This window comes from Erythranthe guttata, chromosome 5 (assembly GCF_056151865.1).
Source record: "Erythranthe guttata isolate IM_541 chromosome 5, IM_541, whole genome shotgun sequence".
Classification (NCBI taxonomy): Eukaryota; Viridiplantae; Streptophyta; class Magnoliopsida; order Lamiales; family Phrymaceae; genus Erythranthe; species Erythranthe guttata.
In genome coordinates, this window is record NC_142537.1 from 18,204,216 (window position 1) to 18,223,888 (window position 19,673).

At 35.3% G+C, this 19,673-nt stretch overlaps 3 protein-coding genes across 3 annotated transcripts; 2 read left to right on the forward strand and 1 right to left on the reverse strand.

Annotated features, from left to right (window-relative positions):
* Positions 1-3,960: 3,960 nt before the first annotated feature.
* On the reverse strand, positions 3,961-6,548 carry LOC105967017 (indole-3-pyruvate monooxygenase YUCCA2). Its single transcript, XM_088818154.1, has 4 exons — positions 5,731-6,548; positions 4,872-5,120; positions 4,661-4,783; positions 3,961-4,534 (listed from the first exon to the last, which is right to left on the reverse strand). Exons 1-4 carry the CDS (start codon positions 6,415-6,417, stop codon positions 4,304-4,306), a joined length of 1,290 nt encoding a protein of 429 aa, XP_088674280.1. The 5' UTR covers positions 6,418-6,548; the 3' UTR covers positions 3,961-4,303.
* Positions 6,549-8,319: 1,771 nt separating this feature from the next.
* LOC105967162 (DNA ligase (DUF630 and DUF632)) lies at positions 8,320-12,309 on the forward strand. The gene is made up of 4 exons (XM_012991747.2): positions 8,320-9,877; positions 10,205-10,380; positions 10,499-10,722; positions 11,352-12,309. The coding sequence occupies exons 1-4, from the start codon at positions 8,878-8,880 to the stop codon at positions 12,133-12,135; spliced, it is 2,184 nt and encodes a 727-aa protein (XP_012847201.2). The 5' UTR covers positions 8,320-8,877; the 3' UTR covers positions 12,136-12,309.
* A 987-nt stretch (positions 12,310-13,296) lies between these two features.
* LOC105967125 (transcription factor MYB3R-1) lies at positions 13,297-19,640 on the forward strand. Its single transcript, XM_012991702.2, has 12 exons — positions 13,297-13,610; positions 14,264-14,475; positions 14,813-14,867; positions 15,077-15,134; positions 15,649-15,743; positions 15,864-15,967; positions 16,104-16,232; positions 16,339-18,085; positions 18,344-18,654; positions 18,771-18,885; positions 18,970-19,212; positions 19,296-19,640. Exons 2-12 carry the CDS (start codon positions 14,396-14,398, stop codon positions 19,413-19,415), a joined length of 3,057 nt encoding a protein of 1,018 aa, XP_012847156.2. The 5' UTR covers positions 13,297-13,610; positions 14,264-14,395; the 3' UTR covers positions 19,416-19,640.
* The last annotated feature ends 33 nt before the right edge of the window (positions 19,641-19,673 follow it).

The window sequence follows — 19,673 nt, forward strand, 5'->3', positions numbered from 1 at the left end:
CTGAATTTGCACACAATGTGCACTCTCCACCATGTTTGAACCAACAATCAATTAATACTAAAATGTAATGTTTCATCTAATAAAAAATAAAAAGTTCCAATTGTATATATGTTAATCGTCGTGTTACCAAAATGAAGTATATTATTAGTCCAGCATTTTACAAATTTGTCCTTCTAAATCAACCACGTCTCGTTGACACAACGTATCTTTAGAGCAAAAAGGAGATTAACAAGATAAGAGAAATGAAAAGCATATAATGTTATCTTATCAAATCTCACTTAAATCAATGGCCATCTTTTAATGAAAAATAACAAGATATATTCAAGATTAGTCAATATAAGAATCTTATTAAATCCCAATTCACCATTTTTAACCAATATTCCCTCAACCATTGACTAAAAGGTATGGCACCACCTGAAAAATTGCTGTTTGAGGGACTTGTAATTAAAATAAAAAAAAAAAAAAGGTTGAATTAATTAATTTATTTTATTTTATTGGTAAATAAAAAAATAGAAAAGATTATTTACCATACAATCTGGTGAAAGATTCACTAGTAGTTTGGAAATGTGCAGATTGGGATGTTTGACAGATACTCAGATTCTCACAATTGTAGGAATGCTTTTTCCCCATTGGCTGATTTCTGTGTGAGGAAAAAAGCATGCAGTAAAAGGGAAGATATTGAGAGATAAGTATCTGCAATATTGAGCAATAAAGGAAAATAAATAATAATAATAATAATAATAAATAAAGAAGATTAAAGTGCCACTCTAAGAAATAAAGATAAGAGAGATATTCCACCATTTTTTAAGAGTTAATTATAAATATAAAACCATATCTAATATAATAATATTAAATATAGCATGGTTATTGGTTAAATTAATCTAAGTCGATGCGTTGAATCCCCAAAATATTAAATGCAATACATTATTAGAATCACTTGGATTAATTAATTTTTTTTTTTATTTTTTTTTTTTGCTTTTTTTGCATGCTTAAAAAATATAATAAGATTATAATAAAAATTAGCAATATAAATCTATTTTCGCAATGTCCCATATTTTGATCATACCGCTGCCTCTGATTACGACTGAATGGACTGGTTTCATGAAAAGATATATTAGTGATTCGAATTATTAATTTATTGAGGTCCCTAAAAATATTCGCACGCACAGACACACATACTCATAGTGTGAAAAGATAGATGATCAAATGTTATGATTGTCCGATCGATCATTAGCTAACCGATCGTTATGGTGCATGATTGGTCACTTTCATCTTTTGATCTTTAATCAATCGAATAAGGTGGTGTTTGCAAAAACTTATTTAAAAGCAGAAGTCATTAATTGTGATTTAATTTCGTTTTAAATGCTTATTTTGTAGAAGTTGAGGGTATTTGTAAATACGCTATAAAATCAACTTAAATTGAAAAGGCAGGTCTATAAGTATATCTAAAATTACAGTTTAAAACAACTTATTTTAAAAGAAGTAAAAATAAAAATTAATTTATAAAAACAGATTATAAGCAAATAAAAACTCATAATATATTCTTATAAGATTTTGAGAAAAAACATGTCGGACATTTTTCATACATATGATAAGTGGACTGGTCCATTCAAAAGTACTAAAATTTGGTAGGCCCAATACAAATTCTAATGGAATATTCCTTTTTTATTATACTTCCAACTCCACAATTGGTCAAAGGCTAATTAATAAATTGACACGTGTATGATTTATTGAATTGTGATGGTTTTAATTGTTACATGTTGGAAGAATATGTCTGTCTCATTTTTGGTATTTTTTCAAACTAAATTCTTTAAATAGAAAACCTAGTTAGTGATGAAGGTTTTTTTATATCCAAATTTGTTCTTTTATGAGCTGTAATTTATTAATTAGGTTTCGATTTTTCTTATTTTTTTCGAATAATTGATTGAGACAAGTTATACGAACCATTCATTAGCGACCATGTGTTCGATAATCGTGCATCGCTCGATCTCTATCTTAAGAATAAAATAGATTGCGGTGTGGTGCAATTGTTACTATTAAGTTCGATTGACAAAACATATAAAGTAGTAATATTTTTAAGATGATAAGATTCAAACTAAGTTAGTTATATTTTTGTATTAAAGAAAAATGATAATGGGTACGCGTATGCTGGATCTCCGATCTGGAATTGACTCGTTTGGAGCAGGTCTGTGGAAAGTTAAAATGATGTTGGATTGAGTAATGAATTTTAATTTCTAGAATCCGATAGTTCTGGGCCGAGTTACGGGCCTAATTGAAACCATCAAGAACCGTATAAATTTACTATTCACTTTATATCACTTGTAAAATATTGCATCTTAATTTTGGGAGATATATGGGTCGAAGCAGATCTAGGTCTATGCTAAGATGGATTGGGTTGGTTTGTGTTTCATATATATTTTTGCGGATTGAAGTCTCGGATTTTGGCAAACCCGTCCTAGAACCGACTCGTTCCCATCACTAACTAACTAGAAAAAAAAAATGATTTCATCAATGAAATATTACTAATTAATTATAAATTTCATATGATAACAAGTTTTAGTATGTTTTTAGCATACTATTAATGTAGGGAAAATAGTACCCTGCATTTTATGACAGACAAATCTCAATAGATCTTCATGACAATAATTAATCCCAATCATTAATTTCGTACTCTTTGGAGAAATAATATTTGATAAATAAATAAATAAATAAATAAATAAATAAATAAATAAATAAATAAATAAATAAACCATCTGATTTGATGCTGACTTCTCACAGCAAATTGAATATATGTGAATGGTCCATAGTCCCCCTCACGCTTACATAGAAACAAGCTTTTTCTTTTGTTTATGACTAAAAACGCACGCTGAGTTTTCTATTTTATTATTATTCTCAATAATTTTATATAAATAATGCAAAAAATAAATAATAATAAAAATTATTTATTTGAAATCGAATGTTAATAAACATTTTATGTATTTAGTAATCATATATATGAAATAAACTGTATAATTATTGCAAACATATTTACATAAATATATCAACTCGTGTTTTTATTGGTTGTATGTAAATATAGTGAAATACATGACTATAACAAGATAAATTAAAATGAAAAAGGGATTTTTCTTAATTAAAAATAAATGAATTATTTTATTTAATGGATGGGGGTGATGAATTCGCACGTGCAGCACGTGTGGATGTACGGAAAGGGGATAGATATCAAGTCATCAACAAATAGTGCACCATCATGATGAACTTGTGGATCCAATGGCCAGGAGAGGACCACTATTTGTGGACTACATAATTTATGCTTTTAAGTACTATTTGCTTTAATTTGGTCATACAATTACTTATTTTAATTAATTAGATATTAATCTTGACCACTAATTTATATTTTTTTATTTAATTTCATTTTTTGTTGACAATAAAATGAGAATAATTAATGGCTGGACAAAGTGCATGCATGCATGCATACATATCCTACCACCTTTCCAAAATTTGGCCTATATATATATATTTATTAATATTTAATTATTTTTACATTATGTAATATAAATTTATTAGACTAAAGAAACATCTCGATATTTGTGACCTAAGTAATGCTCGGAATGGAATTTTTAGGTTCATTGAATTGTTTCCTTTAAAAGCAAATAATGATTAAAGTTTTATTTTATTTTTATTTTTATTTTTATATTCTTTTATAAGTATGATTAAAGAATTGAGTACAATCTAAGGCATGCATGATTGTTAGATTCTAACTTGAAAGGCTTGAGTTTTTTTTTAAATGTTATTTATTATTTGTGTTCAAATGGAAACGAGATTCATATCTTATCGAAGAAAAATATATTTATATATGTGTTTATTCAAGTTCAAACGAGTGTTAATGTTCGATTTGGTATCACGTTTCGTTTAGTCTGGTTCGGTTTATACGTAATAAATCAGTACGCGCATACAAATATCTGCTCAAATTAATTATGTACAAATAAAAATTTATTGGGTGTACGTACGTACTTGTACGTAACATCGAACAAATCATAAATTGGAATACATTGCACTAAAAAAATTAACTAAAAACTAAAAAAAAGAAAAAAAAAAATTATTAAATATTGATTTAACTATACCATCTAAACCAACTCCTTTTTTCACTCTCTAAACCTCTTATTTAGTTCTAAGTCCTATTTTTAGTGGCAAGTTAAATAAGTCAAAAATAAACTCCTCCTAACCCCTTCACACACACACACACACACACACACACACACATATATATATATATATAGCCATTTCTACATATATATATATATATTTATATATATTTTTGTATATTTTTGCAAGGAATTACGTGGTTAAGAAAAATGGTTTTCTTCTCTTCAATCAAGCAGTTTTCGATATCTTCGGCGATGTTCCTAGCATCCATCGAAGTTCCCATAAGGCCGCGTTTGGTGAACCCTACCGAGTAAAGCCCGCTTTTGCCTTTCCATCCGTTCGGGAAAGGCTTTTTCGGGAATCCATCTTTCTCAGAGAACATTTCACTTTCCTGGAGTGGGGGAAGATATAGATTCAAACCAAACATGCCCCTCCAATTATTTCATATATACATATATAAAATATGTAAAAGTAAAAGGAAGTATATATATATATATATATATATGTATATATTTACCTTTAGCCAAGTTGGTACATTGCTTTTGTAACCAGTTGCTAAGACTATTGCATCGAAATCTCGTGTTATTCCGTCGACGAATTCCACGGATTGATGCCTTACTCTCTTGATCCCGGGACATACCTTTTATAATCAAGAACAAGGGCGTCGTAATCGATTAATTTATATATTTACGCATAATTTTAAGATTCTATAGGAATTATATATATACCTTGATGTGTCCACTTTTGATCTTGTCAAGGGTACCAACGTCCAAAACCGGGGTCTTTCCGGTCAGACTCTTCAATTCGAGAGGGCCCACGCAAGGACGGGTCAACCCGACCCGGCCCGTATCACCGATTAGTAGACGTGAGGCCACTAGAAGAATCTGATCAACGATGCGTATAGGAAACCATTTGAGCAACCTCATTGATAGCCCGAAAGTCGATATTCCTAGCATCTCGTGGGGAAGAATGTGTACCTAAAATCATCATCAAATTAAATAGGTTTTAATCGAAAGCAACAAATTAAATTGATATCGAAAGTTCCTAAAAACGGAGGAATTATCGGTTCGATTTGTTAGGTTGTTGTGTGTCGTCCCACATCGAAAATTTGCAAGGATTCTCTCCTTAAGAAGTTGCAAATTTACTTTAGTTATAGAACAAAATTTAAAAAAAAATAATTAAGTATTTATTTTGTAAATAATTCAATATAAATTGAATTATTTCCATTTATTTTATTTAACTAAAATAAAATGCAGTTATAAACATATATATATATATATATATATATATATATATATATATATATATATATATATATATATATATATATACCCCCTTTTACTATGTGTCCACTTCCATGCAAAAACACACACACAACACACACACACCTCTTTATGCATATATATATATATGCATAAAGAGGTGTGTGTGTGTTGTGTGTGTGTTTTTGCATGGAAGTGGACAAATAGTAAAAGGGGGTATATATATATATATATATATATTTTGAATATTTACCTAATTAAAAAAAGTTAATAATTCAAAAAAAAACACAGAAAGACGCAGTTGAAGGTGTGAGAAAGTTCATACAGTATCTCTAACGGCAAGTGAAGGTATAGCGTTATGGTTACAGAGATCCAAACAAACTTCCATGCCGGAATTTCCGCAACCAACCACTAGCACTTTCTTCCCGGTGTAAACATCTCCGCTCCTGTACTCACTCGTATGCACCACCTCGCCGCCGAATTCATCGGCACCTTCAATCTCCGGCACAACCGCCTCCGCATTCTCCCCCGTCGCCACCACCAGCCAGCGGCAGACGTACTCCACCTCCGCCGCCGTCCTCACCTTCCAAAACCCTAGATCGCCGTCGAACTCCGCCGCCACGACACTCTGGTTGAAAATCGGCCGAATTTCGAACCTCTTCGCGTAGGCCTCCAGGTACTCGACGAACTGCTGCTTCCCCGGGTACTTGGGGAAATCTCGCGGGAACGCCATTAACGGAAGCTCGCAGAATTTCTTCGGCAAGTGGAGTTTCAGTCGGTCGTAGGTTTTATGCTTCCAGAGTGAAGCGATGCAGTCGGATCGCTCCAGTACGAGAGACGGAACCCCTCTATCCGCCAAGCAGGCCGCCGCCGCCAGTCCCGAAGGTCCGGCGCCGACGATCACCGCCCCGGGAACCCAGACGCGGCCTTTGGAGCTCCCGAAATCGAATTTCCGGAACGAAACACTGTCGTGGACGGATTTGCCCTTTCGCTCTCTCAGGTAATTATTCATATTGGTATTGATTGGTTGATGATTGATTGAGTGATAATTTAATCTATATAACGCACACAAATAGGATTAGGTAATTTTAATCCTGGATTAACTCTGTATATATACTGAACTCGGGATGAATCGGAGAGATTCAGATTGTGAGAAGTGAGTGAAACTCGGTAGTGTGTGTGGTGAAAAATGAAGGTGGTAATTTATGCAGTAAAAAAAAGTAAAAATCAGGGATTGATTTTAGGGATGTTAGGAGATAAACTTATTTTTATCCACTTAAAGATATAATTATTTTCGGTAGATGTGTGAATAAGTCCATTGATTTTTTAATCTGATCTACACAGAGAATATATAGGAATTTTTCAAATCTGATCAAGATAAATGAATGACATCTGTATGTATATATATATATATGTGTGTGTGTGTGTGTTTTTTAAATATGTAATATAGTGAGAAATGATTAAATAAAATAAAATAATGAAGAGAAAATAGAATAATTGATTTTTTTTGCAATAAAAAGAAGTAATGGGAGTGGGGGTGTATATATAATTATATATATAGTATGTGTGTGTGTGTGTGTGTGTGTGTGGAATTGAAGTATAGTGGTGTTGACCAACACTTTTAAGGTGTAATTAGAATAGATAGTGAATTAATTAAATTAATGTGTGTTTAATTAATCACATTTAGCTCGTTTGGAATATTCTATTTGTGATGATTGATGAATTTAATAAGTGTACACTTATTAGTCTTTTTAATATGCTTGCAAACATTTGAAGATGCAAATATTGTGGTGAGGATTGTATAAAAAAATACGGCAAATTACAGTCACAACTGATGTATGATTAAATTGCAAAAAAAAAACCTATTTTATTTGGTAATTACAACTACTACTTTTAATTATGTTGTCATACGTTAACACCGTAAGGGTGGATGTATCAGATAATACATAGTTTATGGAGGTAATTACAATTTGAACAGATTCGAAAGTTGTAGTTCTCGGAATCCACTTTCTAATCCAACTTGAATCATCAAGATTGGATGTCGGGTGATAAATATATGCATGAACTAATAAACACGGCATACAATTTTGATGTTCTGAGTTATCTAAAAATTTAATATATATAATTCATGTATAACTTTGTTATTCGGCATCCAATCTAACTAATTCAAAATTCAAAAAAAATCTCGAAGTTGTATGGGCTTAGGCATGTGGGCCCATTTGTGACTATTGTCATGCTCAAAAACTATTTCGGACGTATATATAATTAATTCATGGGCCGATATGCCTATAGGAGGGAAAATAAATTCACTTGTAAAAAGAAAAAAAAATGTTTTTTTTATCAAATCCTTATATTAATTAAGCAAGCAAAAATAATTTTACGAGCTTATGAAATGTTTGGATACAAGTCTACGACACACAATCAAATCCGTTTTGATCGAGTTCTTGTGGCTTGCTTCGTGTTGTGTCGAATTAAAATAATATAATAATAATATAAAATATTTGAAATTTCAATTATTACAGTTTTATAATTTTCATATTTATAAGAAGTATTTTTAATTTTTAATCTTGTTTATTCTTTTGTCATGTTATAAATTAATAGAACTTATACTGTATATATTTTATTGAATTTCTATATATATATACTATGTAATAGTATGGTAAAAGGGTAAAAATGTCCACAGTATGTTGACAAATTTTGTAGTTTTCGATACTATAAAGGGGTGAAAACGCCTTTTTGGATAGTACAGGGGGTGCAAAGTGCATTTTATACCCTTGTGAATTGTGGAAACGATTAAAATTAAATGACCAAATAGTACCGAAACGACGTCGTTCCCACCTCGTTTAGTGTGACCGTTACAGCTCCCATTTTGAATTCTCCTCTACTTATAAAGTCGTGGTTTCACACAATTGAAAAAGCACACAACTGCAGGACCCGGTACCGTAGACAATCCCCCCACCCCCTCTCTCTTCGTGCCGCTCTGTACTGCTCAGTGCACTGTCTCCTGCACAAAATTTGTCTGTTTCTCCTTTTCCTCCTCACCAGCATTCATCACTCATCCACCCTTCTCAAAAAGGGGTTAGAAAAAATTAGAGAGAGAAAATTATCAATTACAGAAATTTTAATCTTATTTACATATATATATATAGATACAGTCCACTTGTATCTACACATCACCTCTTGAAGGAAGAAAAGGAAGCTGGTCGGAGTTTCCGCACAGGTGATGTTTATAGCTGCCGTTTTCATCCTCCGTGTACGAAACCCCTCTTTTTGCTTCAAACCCTTATTTTTCGCTGATTTTACAGTTTTGTAATTTAATTTCTTCTGTTTCTAGTTCTAATAAAAAATAATCGATAGAAGGTGTGCATTTAGTAATTTAATTTCCTGTATCTCAAGTTCTGAAAAGTAATAATCGTGAAAGATTCCGTTTTTTTTTTTGTTGTCTGTACACAAAAATTAAAAATTAAAAAAAATGGGGTGTGCCCAATCGAAAATAGAAAATGAAGAATCGGTTTCTAGATGTAAAGAGAGGAGGAATCTAATGAAAGATGCTGTTTCTGTGAGAAATGCATTCGCATCAGCCCACTCCGGCTATTCTGTATCTCTTAAAGATACCGGAGCGGCATTGAGCGATTACGCTCAAGGGGAGGTCCCCCATCCCCCACCTGATGACGTGGCACCACTGGACCCCACCGTTTCAGAACGTCCCCCACCGCCGCCTCCGCCTCCGCCGCCCATGGAGTCCAGCCTCCCCCCACCCCCTCCGCCCCTCCCGAACTTCTCCCCTATGCCGCCACTTAAGCGGGCTGTTACAATGCCAGCTGCGCTGTCGGAGAATATGAAGGGCAAGAAGAAAGGTATTGCGGTTGATGATAGTGATGTTTACGAACAAGAAGATGAGGATGAGGAGGAAGAAGAGGAGGAGGAGGAGGAGAAAGGAGGGTTTCGCCGGAGGAAGAAAGGGGCTGAGGAGGTGGTGACGCCGATTAGACCGCCGCCCAATCCGGCGACCCCACCGGAGATTAGGGGAATGGCGTGGGATTATTTCTTTATGGATAATATGCAGAGGCCGAATTTGGACGAGGTGGAGGAGGAAAGGGAAGGTTATGTGGAGGGTGTAACTGGAAATTTTGGCAATGTTGGTGGTGGTGGTGGCGGTGGTGGAGATATGGAGTTTAGAACACCGGAGAAGCAAGTGGGGTTTGACGGTATTGAGGAGTTTAAGACGCCGGAGGATACTCCGGTGGGTGGCGGTGCCGCCGAGAAGCAGTTTCTGCATTCGAATACGGCTCCTCCGGCAATGGGTAGAGCTGCCGCCAGTGCGGTGGGGAAAAACAACGGTGTGGATTTGTTGAATATTTTGAGTGAGATTGATGATCATTTTCTTAAGGCTTCTCAAAGCGCGCAGGAGGTTTCCGTTATGCTCGAAGCTACGAGATTGCACTACCATTCGAATTTTGCGGATAATCGAGGTGAGTTATGTAGTTTTGGTAGTGTATTTATTGGCTTAATGATATATATATATATATATATATATATATATATTATGTAGTTTTGGTAGTGTATTTATTGGCTTAATGATATATATATATATATATATATATATATATATATATATATATATATATATATATATATATATATATATATATATATATATATATATATATAGCGAACATTGAATTTTATAGCGAAATTTAGTTAATTATTGATCATGGAACAATTTGTTACTGCATTTAAATTTTCATATTAAATCTGTGTTTTTATTTATTTAATTTGCTATGCTTCTTGTACTCTAGGACACATAAACCATGCAGCAAGGGTAATGCAAGTTATTACATGGAACAAGTCTTTCAGAGGTGTGCCTAATGGTGATGGTGCTAAAGATAATTTCGATCCAGAAGATTACGAGACACATGCCACCGTTTTAGATAAGTTGCTAGCTTGGGAGAAAAAACTTTACGAAGAAGTCAAGGTCCAATTTTTTTTTTTTTTTTTTTTTTTTTTTTTGTATTTAGTCGAATTGCAATTTGAGAATATCAGTGGAAAGTTTTAATTTTATTTTTTAAACTGTGTTTGCTCTAATAATATAGGCAGGGGAGCTAATGAAACTTGAATATCAAAGAAAAGTGGCGATGCTGAACAGACTGAAAAAACGTAATGCAAGTTCGGAGCAACTAGAGAAGGCGAAAGCTGCTGTTAGCCATTTGCATACAAGGTATATAGTGGATATGCAATCATTGGATTCGACTGTATCGGAAGTGAATGATATACGCGACAAGCAGTTATTTCCTAAACTCGTGTCTCTCGTTCAAGGGTAAGTTCCTCCTGTTTATAACTGTTCTCTACTCGTTGAATATGCTTGTTTCATATGCAGGGGTAAAATCGTAAATATTAAACAGAATATTCGTGTAGGGGTGAAATGTAAGACTATATAGACCTCGTTTTCTTTTCCTCGTAATTTGGCAAGTGGTTTGGCCTTACCTTAGGTTTCGGTTAAGTTGTAATTTACCTAAAAGAGTAAAAAGCCCCTTATATCGTATGAGTTTTTTGCATTTAGTGCCCCTGTGTTATACCGAATTGCTAACAAACTCCCTTGTGTTATAAATTTTATCACAAAACCCCCTATGATGCATTTGTTTAGCACACAACCCCCTGAATGGTGCGTTTTAGGGGGTAGTTTCCTAATAAAATTGGACCATATCGGGGTTTATGCTATTAATAATAATGTGGGGAGTTTTTCAACAATTAGACTAAAAACACAGGGGTGCCGAATGCAAATGTTACAATTTAGTATCACTAAACGAACACATGATGATTTTTCTCTCAATTCTTGATTGCGGATTTGTAATTATGCTCATGCAAAGGTTATTTTCGTAATTTCACTTTATTTAGTCACTAAAAGAACACATATATGATTTTTCCCCCCTCCCAATTCTTGAAAAGGATGACAAAGATGTGGGAATCAATGTGCACGCACCACGACAGCCAGCTCAGCATAGTCTCGAACCTAAAATCACTCGAGATCTCCGGGTCCCTCATCGAGACCACAAAACACCACCACGAGCGGACCAATCAGCTGTCGGCAGTTGTCGACCAGTGGCACTCCCAATTCGAAAAGCTCGTCAACAACCAAAAACAGTACATCAACTCCCTCAACAGCTGGCTCAAGCTAAACCTCATCCCAATCGAGAGCAGCCTAAAGGAAAAAGTCAGCTCACCCCCACACACCCCCACCCCCCCAATCCACCCCCTCCTCCGATCATGGCACGACCTCCTCGAGAAGCTCCCCGATGAGGTGGCAAAAACGGCTATTTCGTCTTTTGCTGCCGTGATTAAAACAATAGGCATTCATCAAGAGGAAGAAATGAAGATGAAGGAGAAGTACGAAGAAACGAGGAGGGAGTACTATCGGAAGAAGCAGTCTTTCGAAGAGTGGTACCAAAAGTACATGCAGAGGAGGGCGGGGCAAAATGACGAAAACGACCCTGATAAGGGGGTGAAGGACCCCGTCTCGGAGAGGCAGTTTGTGGTGGATAGTTTGAAGAAGAGGTTAGACGAAGAAATGGAGGAGCATCAAAAGATGTGTGTTCAAGTGAGGGAGAAGTCGCTCGGGAGTTTGAAGATTCGTTTGCCCGAGCTTTTTAGGGCGCTTTCCGATTATGCCCACTCTTGTTTCGATGCTTACCAAAGGCTGAGATTGATTATAATGTCACAAGGAAATAAGTAGGGGGTTTCTTTAATTATGTGTTTTGTGGAGGTTTATTTATTTATTTATGAACTTGTTGTATAATGTTGCAGTTTTTCTTGCAATATTTTGTTGTATGTAAGAATAACTTGTTTGTTGTAGACTTTTTGTATTTAAAAAAAGTTTTATTATTTATATAATGAGGGTTATAACTTATAATAATTGCTCACATATTTGTAGTACGAGATGCCTATTGTGATCTAATTTTAGTTTTAATAAATAATAAATAAATCTAAATAAGTCCATATTTTTTTGAAATTTACATTTATAGTATGATATTGTTTATAAGTAATGAAAAAAACGTGAACATCGAAGATTTAATTTCCATCTACAAAGAGCGAATACCTTGTTGGTCCCAAACTAATCGATACTTTTAAAATATTTAATTTTAGAAAATGTACTTTTAGAAAATATTAATTTCAACTAATCGTTCTTAATTTTGCCAATCCAATAGTTTTCAAGGAGATTAATTTGTTACAATATATGTGATGGGGCCCTCCAAACCTCCCTTCGAATTCAACTCCATCGGTCGTTGGAGAGCTCAGTATTTAAGGCTAGTGGGGAAGAACAAGCGACCGGAAAATAATAAAGAGAGAGAGGGAGAATTCAAGACAGAGTGTAAAGTATATTATTGATTGTCCTAGAAAACGTGACCCTCGTCGGGTTTAATACATTCGTTCATATACGAGATTCATGAACTAATCTTTCTTATTTGACTAATTTTATATTTGTACAAGATTTGTTCTAATTTTACAATGATCGCCCCTAATTTGTGAAATGTCGTAATTTCGAAGAATATCTTCAAATCAGTCTTTCCAACGTCTACTTAGTCAGCTCGTCACCTCGTGTCATTGGGCTTTTCCTAATCGACCGTCTTGCCCATTTATACACCTCATTATTTATTGGGCCTCCCGTCAATTCGGCTCAAGCCTGCCAAACTGACCCAATCAAATACGCATTAAATAGTATTCAAAAATTTCATAATTTAAAAAAATGGATTTAAATTTTTTCCAAATAATCCGACATGGCAGTGGGATTTTGTAGGAAAATAAAATATTTAAATTTTAAAAAGAAAAATGTAACGAGTATGGAAATCAATCAGGTGGAAATTATGGCATGACCATAAAAAGTACACGTGGCATTATATAGTAATTTCCTACCTGTCCGAAAGTTTCTCTTCAGGGTTTGAACAAAAAAATCCCTCTTTATTTTGAATTTCATTGTACCGTTGTTTTTTCTCTCTCTCTCTCTCTAGAACACATAGTACACACACTGACATCCGCTTACTTTTTTTTTTTTCCGAATTCGCCGAACATCAGCAGATCCTTTTTGTTCCTCTACTGTTGTTGTACGTATAGATATATCTGAATTTTCTTTTGGATCTGCAAATGCGGGTTGATTTGATCGGTCGGAATTGTATTTCTGTTGTCCGATTGGAAATCGTCAAGCTCGGCTGGGTGAGTTTCTGATTCTTCCTTTCGATTTTAATTTCTTATTTGTCAATTCAATTTTGGAAAATGACATTCGAATAAGTTCTTCGTTTTCCCCCTCATTTGAATAACTCCGTGGTGTTATTAGGAGGCGCATGAGTTTGGGACCCTAATTTAAGATGGAATTTAATTTGAGATTTCTGACTCTGGTTTGCTTTTTTAATCTTTTCATTCAATTTATTTTTACTGTTTGACCTTTTCCTTGAGTTGAGTTGTTTTCTCCATTGAGTTGTTCAATTGCCCGTTTGATTTGCCCTCAGAATATCGAATTTTTAAATTATTTGCTTGGGTAAGGTGAGTTTCAAAAACTAAATCAATTTTTTATTGGCCTCCACTCTCAATCCAGAACAATTTTTGGGCATTGGATAGGAAATTAGGTGGTTCCCCTCTTATTTTCTTGTTTCTTTCATTCTTCTTCTTCTTCGTTCGTTTTCTTTCTCCAAAGGGGATAATGATTTTCTAATTTTCTTGACTATTGATTTATTGAGATGATATCTGAACTAAGTATTGAAGAAAGTGGGTCGTTCCTGAGTGATTGTGCATGCTAGTTATTGCTTGCATATCTGCATTTTATTTGTAGACATCCTGACTTTTGTCTTGTTTGACTTCGATATTCTTAGTCATTGATTTCATCCTGGATTGGGACGGTGCCTACCTCATTATCGGGTAGCATATAATGATTTGGGGAAGACCTCTTGGAGAACATTGCCAACATCTCCGTATTGGCCTATGCAGATTTTTGTCAAGAAATTATGGAAAGTGATAAGACAAGCCAAACCACTGAATCAGATGGTGTCAGAAATGGTGTACCAAGAGCTCGACCTTTACATGGGTAATCTTTTCGAAGACATAGAACACAACTATTCGCATTGCTTATTTCATATCTTGTTTTATAATGTAGTATGTAACATGTTTAGGCGTCCATCCATTATATTTTGATACTAGTATTGTTTGTTAACTGGGTTACATTACATTTTAGGAGTGCTACAATATTCGAAAAATATGATGCCGCACTGCCGTTTACATTTTTTTAGTTTCGCGAACTTTTTTCGGATAAGAATTAGAGTCTTCTTTCCTTCATTCAATTCAAAGTCATAACAAAGCACACAAAGTAAAACACATTCGCTCGTGCTACATAATGTATGACCTTTTCATACTTATTTGTGCAGGAGGACAAGTGGCCCTACACGGCGTTCCACTAAGGGACAATGGACCGCGGAAGAGGTTGATTTGAATCTTTTCTTTAGTTAAAATTATCTGTCCGAATCCGGAAATCTTGTTTTCATAATTGTATATTTCTGTGAGAATATGTTTAGAAGGTTTATCCATAACATGTGATGGTCAGTTTATCCATTTTTCATTTACATTTGGCTGTGAAAATGAGAATTTGGTAATTTGTGGTTCTAAATTATTGTTTTGTTGTTTTATTTCAGGACGAGATATTGCGAATGGCTGTTGAACGCTTCAAAGGAAAAAACTGGAAAAAGATAGGTAGAGAAATGAATTTAGGCTCTTTATGTTTTATTGCTTGTTTAACGAGAAATATGTTCACATGTTCTCTAATTTCTCTTAGTATTCCTAACACCACATATCCTCATATCATGCCACTGGTTTCTACAATTTAATGGATGGCTAGTAAAGCATTATGTGTTTTCCGATGCATTGAAAAATGCAGCTATGCTTGGCTCACCTTTATGTTGTTTTGTGATAGCGAATAGAGAATGGAAGTAAACAAGTAATGCTTGTCTGTATTTTAGGAGAAGAAAAATTGTACTAGAGGGGTCAAATCACGTAGGATTTGTTGGGTAAGTGGGAACACATTTTGAATGTAAAAGAAAACATTATATTAACAAATCGCTTTCTGTCGAAGCCAGGGCCTCTACAGAGTTATCTATTCACCATAAATACATTTTAGTGCAGATCAGATGAGTTGCCAATCTTTAATATAAAATTCAATAGCTCAAAATCTAACTTGGTGATTGGATTCATATTTTGCTTTGTTTAGCGGAGTGTTTCAAGGATCGAACAGATGTACAGTGCTTACATAGGTGGCAGAAGGTTCTTAATCCGGATCTTGTCAAAGGTCCATGGTCGAAAGAGGTTAGCCATTTCTTATTTTGTGCTGGGTTTGGTATCCATTTTATTATACATTTACCTCCTGATTTGTTTCTTTCATAAAATAGCGGGATCCCGTTTAATTACTCTTTGGTATGTGACCAGGAGGATGAAATAATGATTGAATTGGTGGAAAGATATGGGCCAAAAAAGTGGTCTACGATTTCACAGCATCTTCCTGGGCGTATTGGAAAGCAATGTCGAGAAAGGTACTATTGAAATCTGTAGTTTACATTTATGTTTTCCGGACTTAATACGTTTCATGTTTCAGATAATGAGTATTACAGATTCTTTTCAGTTTTTTTTAATAAAAAATGATGCCTTTTACATTATTAAAATTTTCAGGTGGCACAATCATCTCAATCCCAACATAAACAAAGAAGCTTGGACACAAGACGAGGAATTGGCTTTGATTCAAGCTCATCAAATGTATGGAAACAAGTGGGCAGAGTTAACGAAGTTCTTGCCTGGGAGGTATATGAATTTATTTTAGTTGCCTTTTATGTCTATATCTAAAATATGTTAGTTCTCCGGGCTATTTCTCATTTTGATTGTTTTTGTTGCCCATGTGTGCCACCAGAACCGACAATGCGATAAAAAACCATTGGAATAGTTCTGTCAAAAAGAAACTGGACATGTATTTGGCTTCAGGATTGCTCTCACAGTTCCAAGGTCTGCCTCCCGTTAGCCATCCTAATCATTCGGCAGCTTCCTCTTCTTCAAAGGCACAGCAAAGTAGTGAAGACAATACTGTTGTTAAAGGTGAAGCAGAAGTGGAGGAAGCTTCTGAATGCAGTCAAGGTTCGACTATTGCCGGTTTGTCTCAATCTACAAACAACAACACAATTGCACATCACACAGGGGACTGCAGAGCGATTGAAGAATCAAGTTCTATTCCTTGTTCCGAAGATTATCGTCCCACATATCAAGAAGCTACATTTGCGCCATCAGAAGTACCTTGTGAACTGAATGACAAGTTTCTTGAACATGATTTCTCTGTAGATTGGGGGGCCTTTGCAGGGAAAGATTGGCAACTAAATCCGAATGAGCTACCTGACCTGTCTTTGCTTGATCTAGGGCAAGAGTCACCTGGACTTTTCTTGCCATCAATAAGTGGTCAAGATGAGCATGGAGCAGTACCCTTTCAGCAAGAGTCTTCTGCTGCATTAGGTGCTTGTACTTCCATGGTAAACATGGTTGAGGGTACTGCTTCAGAATGCAGGATGGTATACCCAGAGGCTGACAATGGCGGATGTTATCCCTCGGAAAATGTTAACAACAACATTAATGGACCTGCAGATTCATTGCTTCATAATTGTTCGAATTTCCAGATTACTGAAGATGGGAAATTTGCTTCACAATCTTGTTATATGCCATCAGATATGCTGGTCAATTCGTTCGCTCAACCTCAGTCCTTCCCTACTGAACTTCAAACAGTCGAGGGTTCATTCATGTTCAATATGAATCCAAATCAGTATAGTTATTCACAGCAGAATGAAGAGGAGCCTATTCCACCAAGTTCACATAATGACTTTATCTATTCCAAGGATTCTGGTTGCTCTCTCCGTGTAGATAACTCCGATGAGGCAAAGGAATCGCCAAAGAAAGTTATGGCTAATGATTTTGTCTTGGCACCATCCAGTGATTCACAGTGCTGTTCTTCCATGGATAAAGATATTCAAACTGGTAAGCAGAATGATTCTGGAGCTTTGTTCTACGAGCCTCCTCGTTTTCCAAGTTTGGATATACCCTTTTTCAGTTGCGATCTGATACAATCAGGCAGTGAAATGCATCAAGAATACAGTCCACTCGGTATCCGCCAACTGATGATGTCATCCATGACTCCATTCAAGCTGTGGGATTCCCCATCTAGAGGTGATAATAGTCCCGATGCTGTGCTAAAAACTGCTGCGAAAACTTTTACAGGCACACCATCAATACTGAAGAAAAGACACCGTGATTTGCTGTCTCCTTTGTCAGAAAAAAGAGGTGAAAAGAAGCTTGAAGCTTGCCTAAAGCAAGGTTCATTTTCCAATCCGACCAATGAATTTTCCCGATTAGAGGTTATGTTTGATGAACTTATAGACGAAGAAGGACAAGTGCTGTCATTATCTCCCAACAAAAGAAACTTTGGAGCGTCTTGTGCTGAAAAAGAAAATGCAACCCCTTCTTGTGAACAGGCGACAAACGAGGGCAATGGGAGCATGATCATTTCAGAAAGCAAATTTTCGTCGAATGAGTTAAATGGCACTGTGTGTTTGAACAAGATAAACGAACCTGGTGTCGCAGATGTCAGAACTAAGGGTGGAGATAATGATATAGAAACAGTAAGTACTCTCCCAATTTTCTCTCCACTGGTAATGTATAGGGCCACTCTCAGAATATTCGTTATCTTACCAATGCAAATAACTGCTGAATCCAGAGTTTGTTGCAGAATGAAATAATCGAATCAAAAACCATTAAGTATTCTTTGCTTACTACCTAATAAGTAATAACTTATTGCTTTCTCAAAAACATATATACAGGGTTTTTTTCACATTGGTGAAGTTTTTCAAATCTAATCTGGTACTGTTTCACTTGGGCAGGCAAAAGAGCTTTCAGGAGTCCTTGTTGACCACAATACGAATGACATCATATTCTTTTCCCCGGACCGTTTTGGAATTAAGACCGATAGAGCACTCGGTCTAAGTGCCAGAGCTCTTGGGAATCGGTACGCTCGAAGATTCGACGCTGCATCGAAAAGCGGAGCTGTTTTGTCTTCCGCCGAATCGTGCTTTTCTGTTCTTTGCTCTCCTCGGCCTTGCGCAAAGAAGGATGGGACTAATTTGGTCTCGACTCCCTTGGAGAAAAAAATCGAAAGTTCTGGAAAAGGTGTTGCTTTCGAAAGCAATAGCACGTAAGTCAACTGTGGCTGCTTATTCCAATTTTCAATGTTCTTTTGTAGTTTAAATGGTGTTTCACTGTTTCTAAATCCACTATCTTTTCTTTTTTTCGATCATTTTTATTTTCCAGATTTACGGAGACGCCATTTAAGAGGAGCTTAGAATCTCCTTCACCTTGGAAGTCACCTTGGTTTATCAACACTTTTGTGCCAGGGCCAAGAGTCGATACGGATATAACAATCGAGGTTTCTGAAATCTTTTTGGTCAAAGGATTATGTTTTTATTTCCGTTGGTGCCATCGTATCTTATTAAAGTTAGTTATTGCGCAGGACATCGGTTACTTTCTGAGCCCAGGTGACCGAAGTTATGATGCCATTGGGTTAATGAAGCAATTAGGCGAGCAGACAGCTGGCGCTTTAGCTGATGCACAGGATGTTATGGGAGGTGATACTCCTGAAACAATAATGATGGGGAAAAGCTCCGTAAATCAGGAAGAAGAAGAAAAGGAGAACAACAATTGCAGTCCAAACTCTCCGAAACAACATGATTCAAGTTTGGCTTCAAATTTCATGGTATCGACTTTCTCCGCATTTTTACTGTTACCGTTAATTATTAAAGTATTCAAATCGAGTGATTTTGTTTTGGTCATTTACAGGCGGAGAGACGAACTCTTGATTTTAGCGAATGTGGAACGCCCGGGAAGGAAACCGGAAAATCATCGAGCAGTACAAGTTTCTCGAGTCCCTCATCTTATCTGCTGAAGAGCTGCAGGTAGTGTAATTTCTTAATAATCTTTAAAATTTGTGCAAGTCAATCTATGTTTTGTCTGATTCAATATATATGTATGGTATTATTCATTGATTTCTGCTTTGCAAAAACATTAGCTACAGAAAACAGTTGAGAGGCCATCATGTCAAATATATGAATTTATTATTCTAGAGATGTATGAATTTGATTTTATTAATTATTTTTATAGTCTTTTTATTCCAACGTTATAAAATTAAAATAGTGAATCTACAAATTAGAATACTAT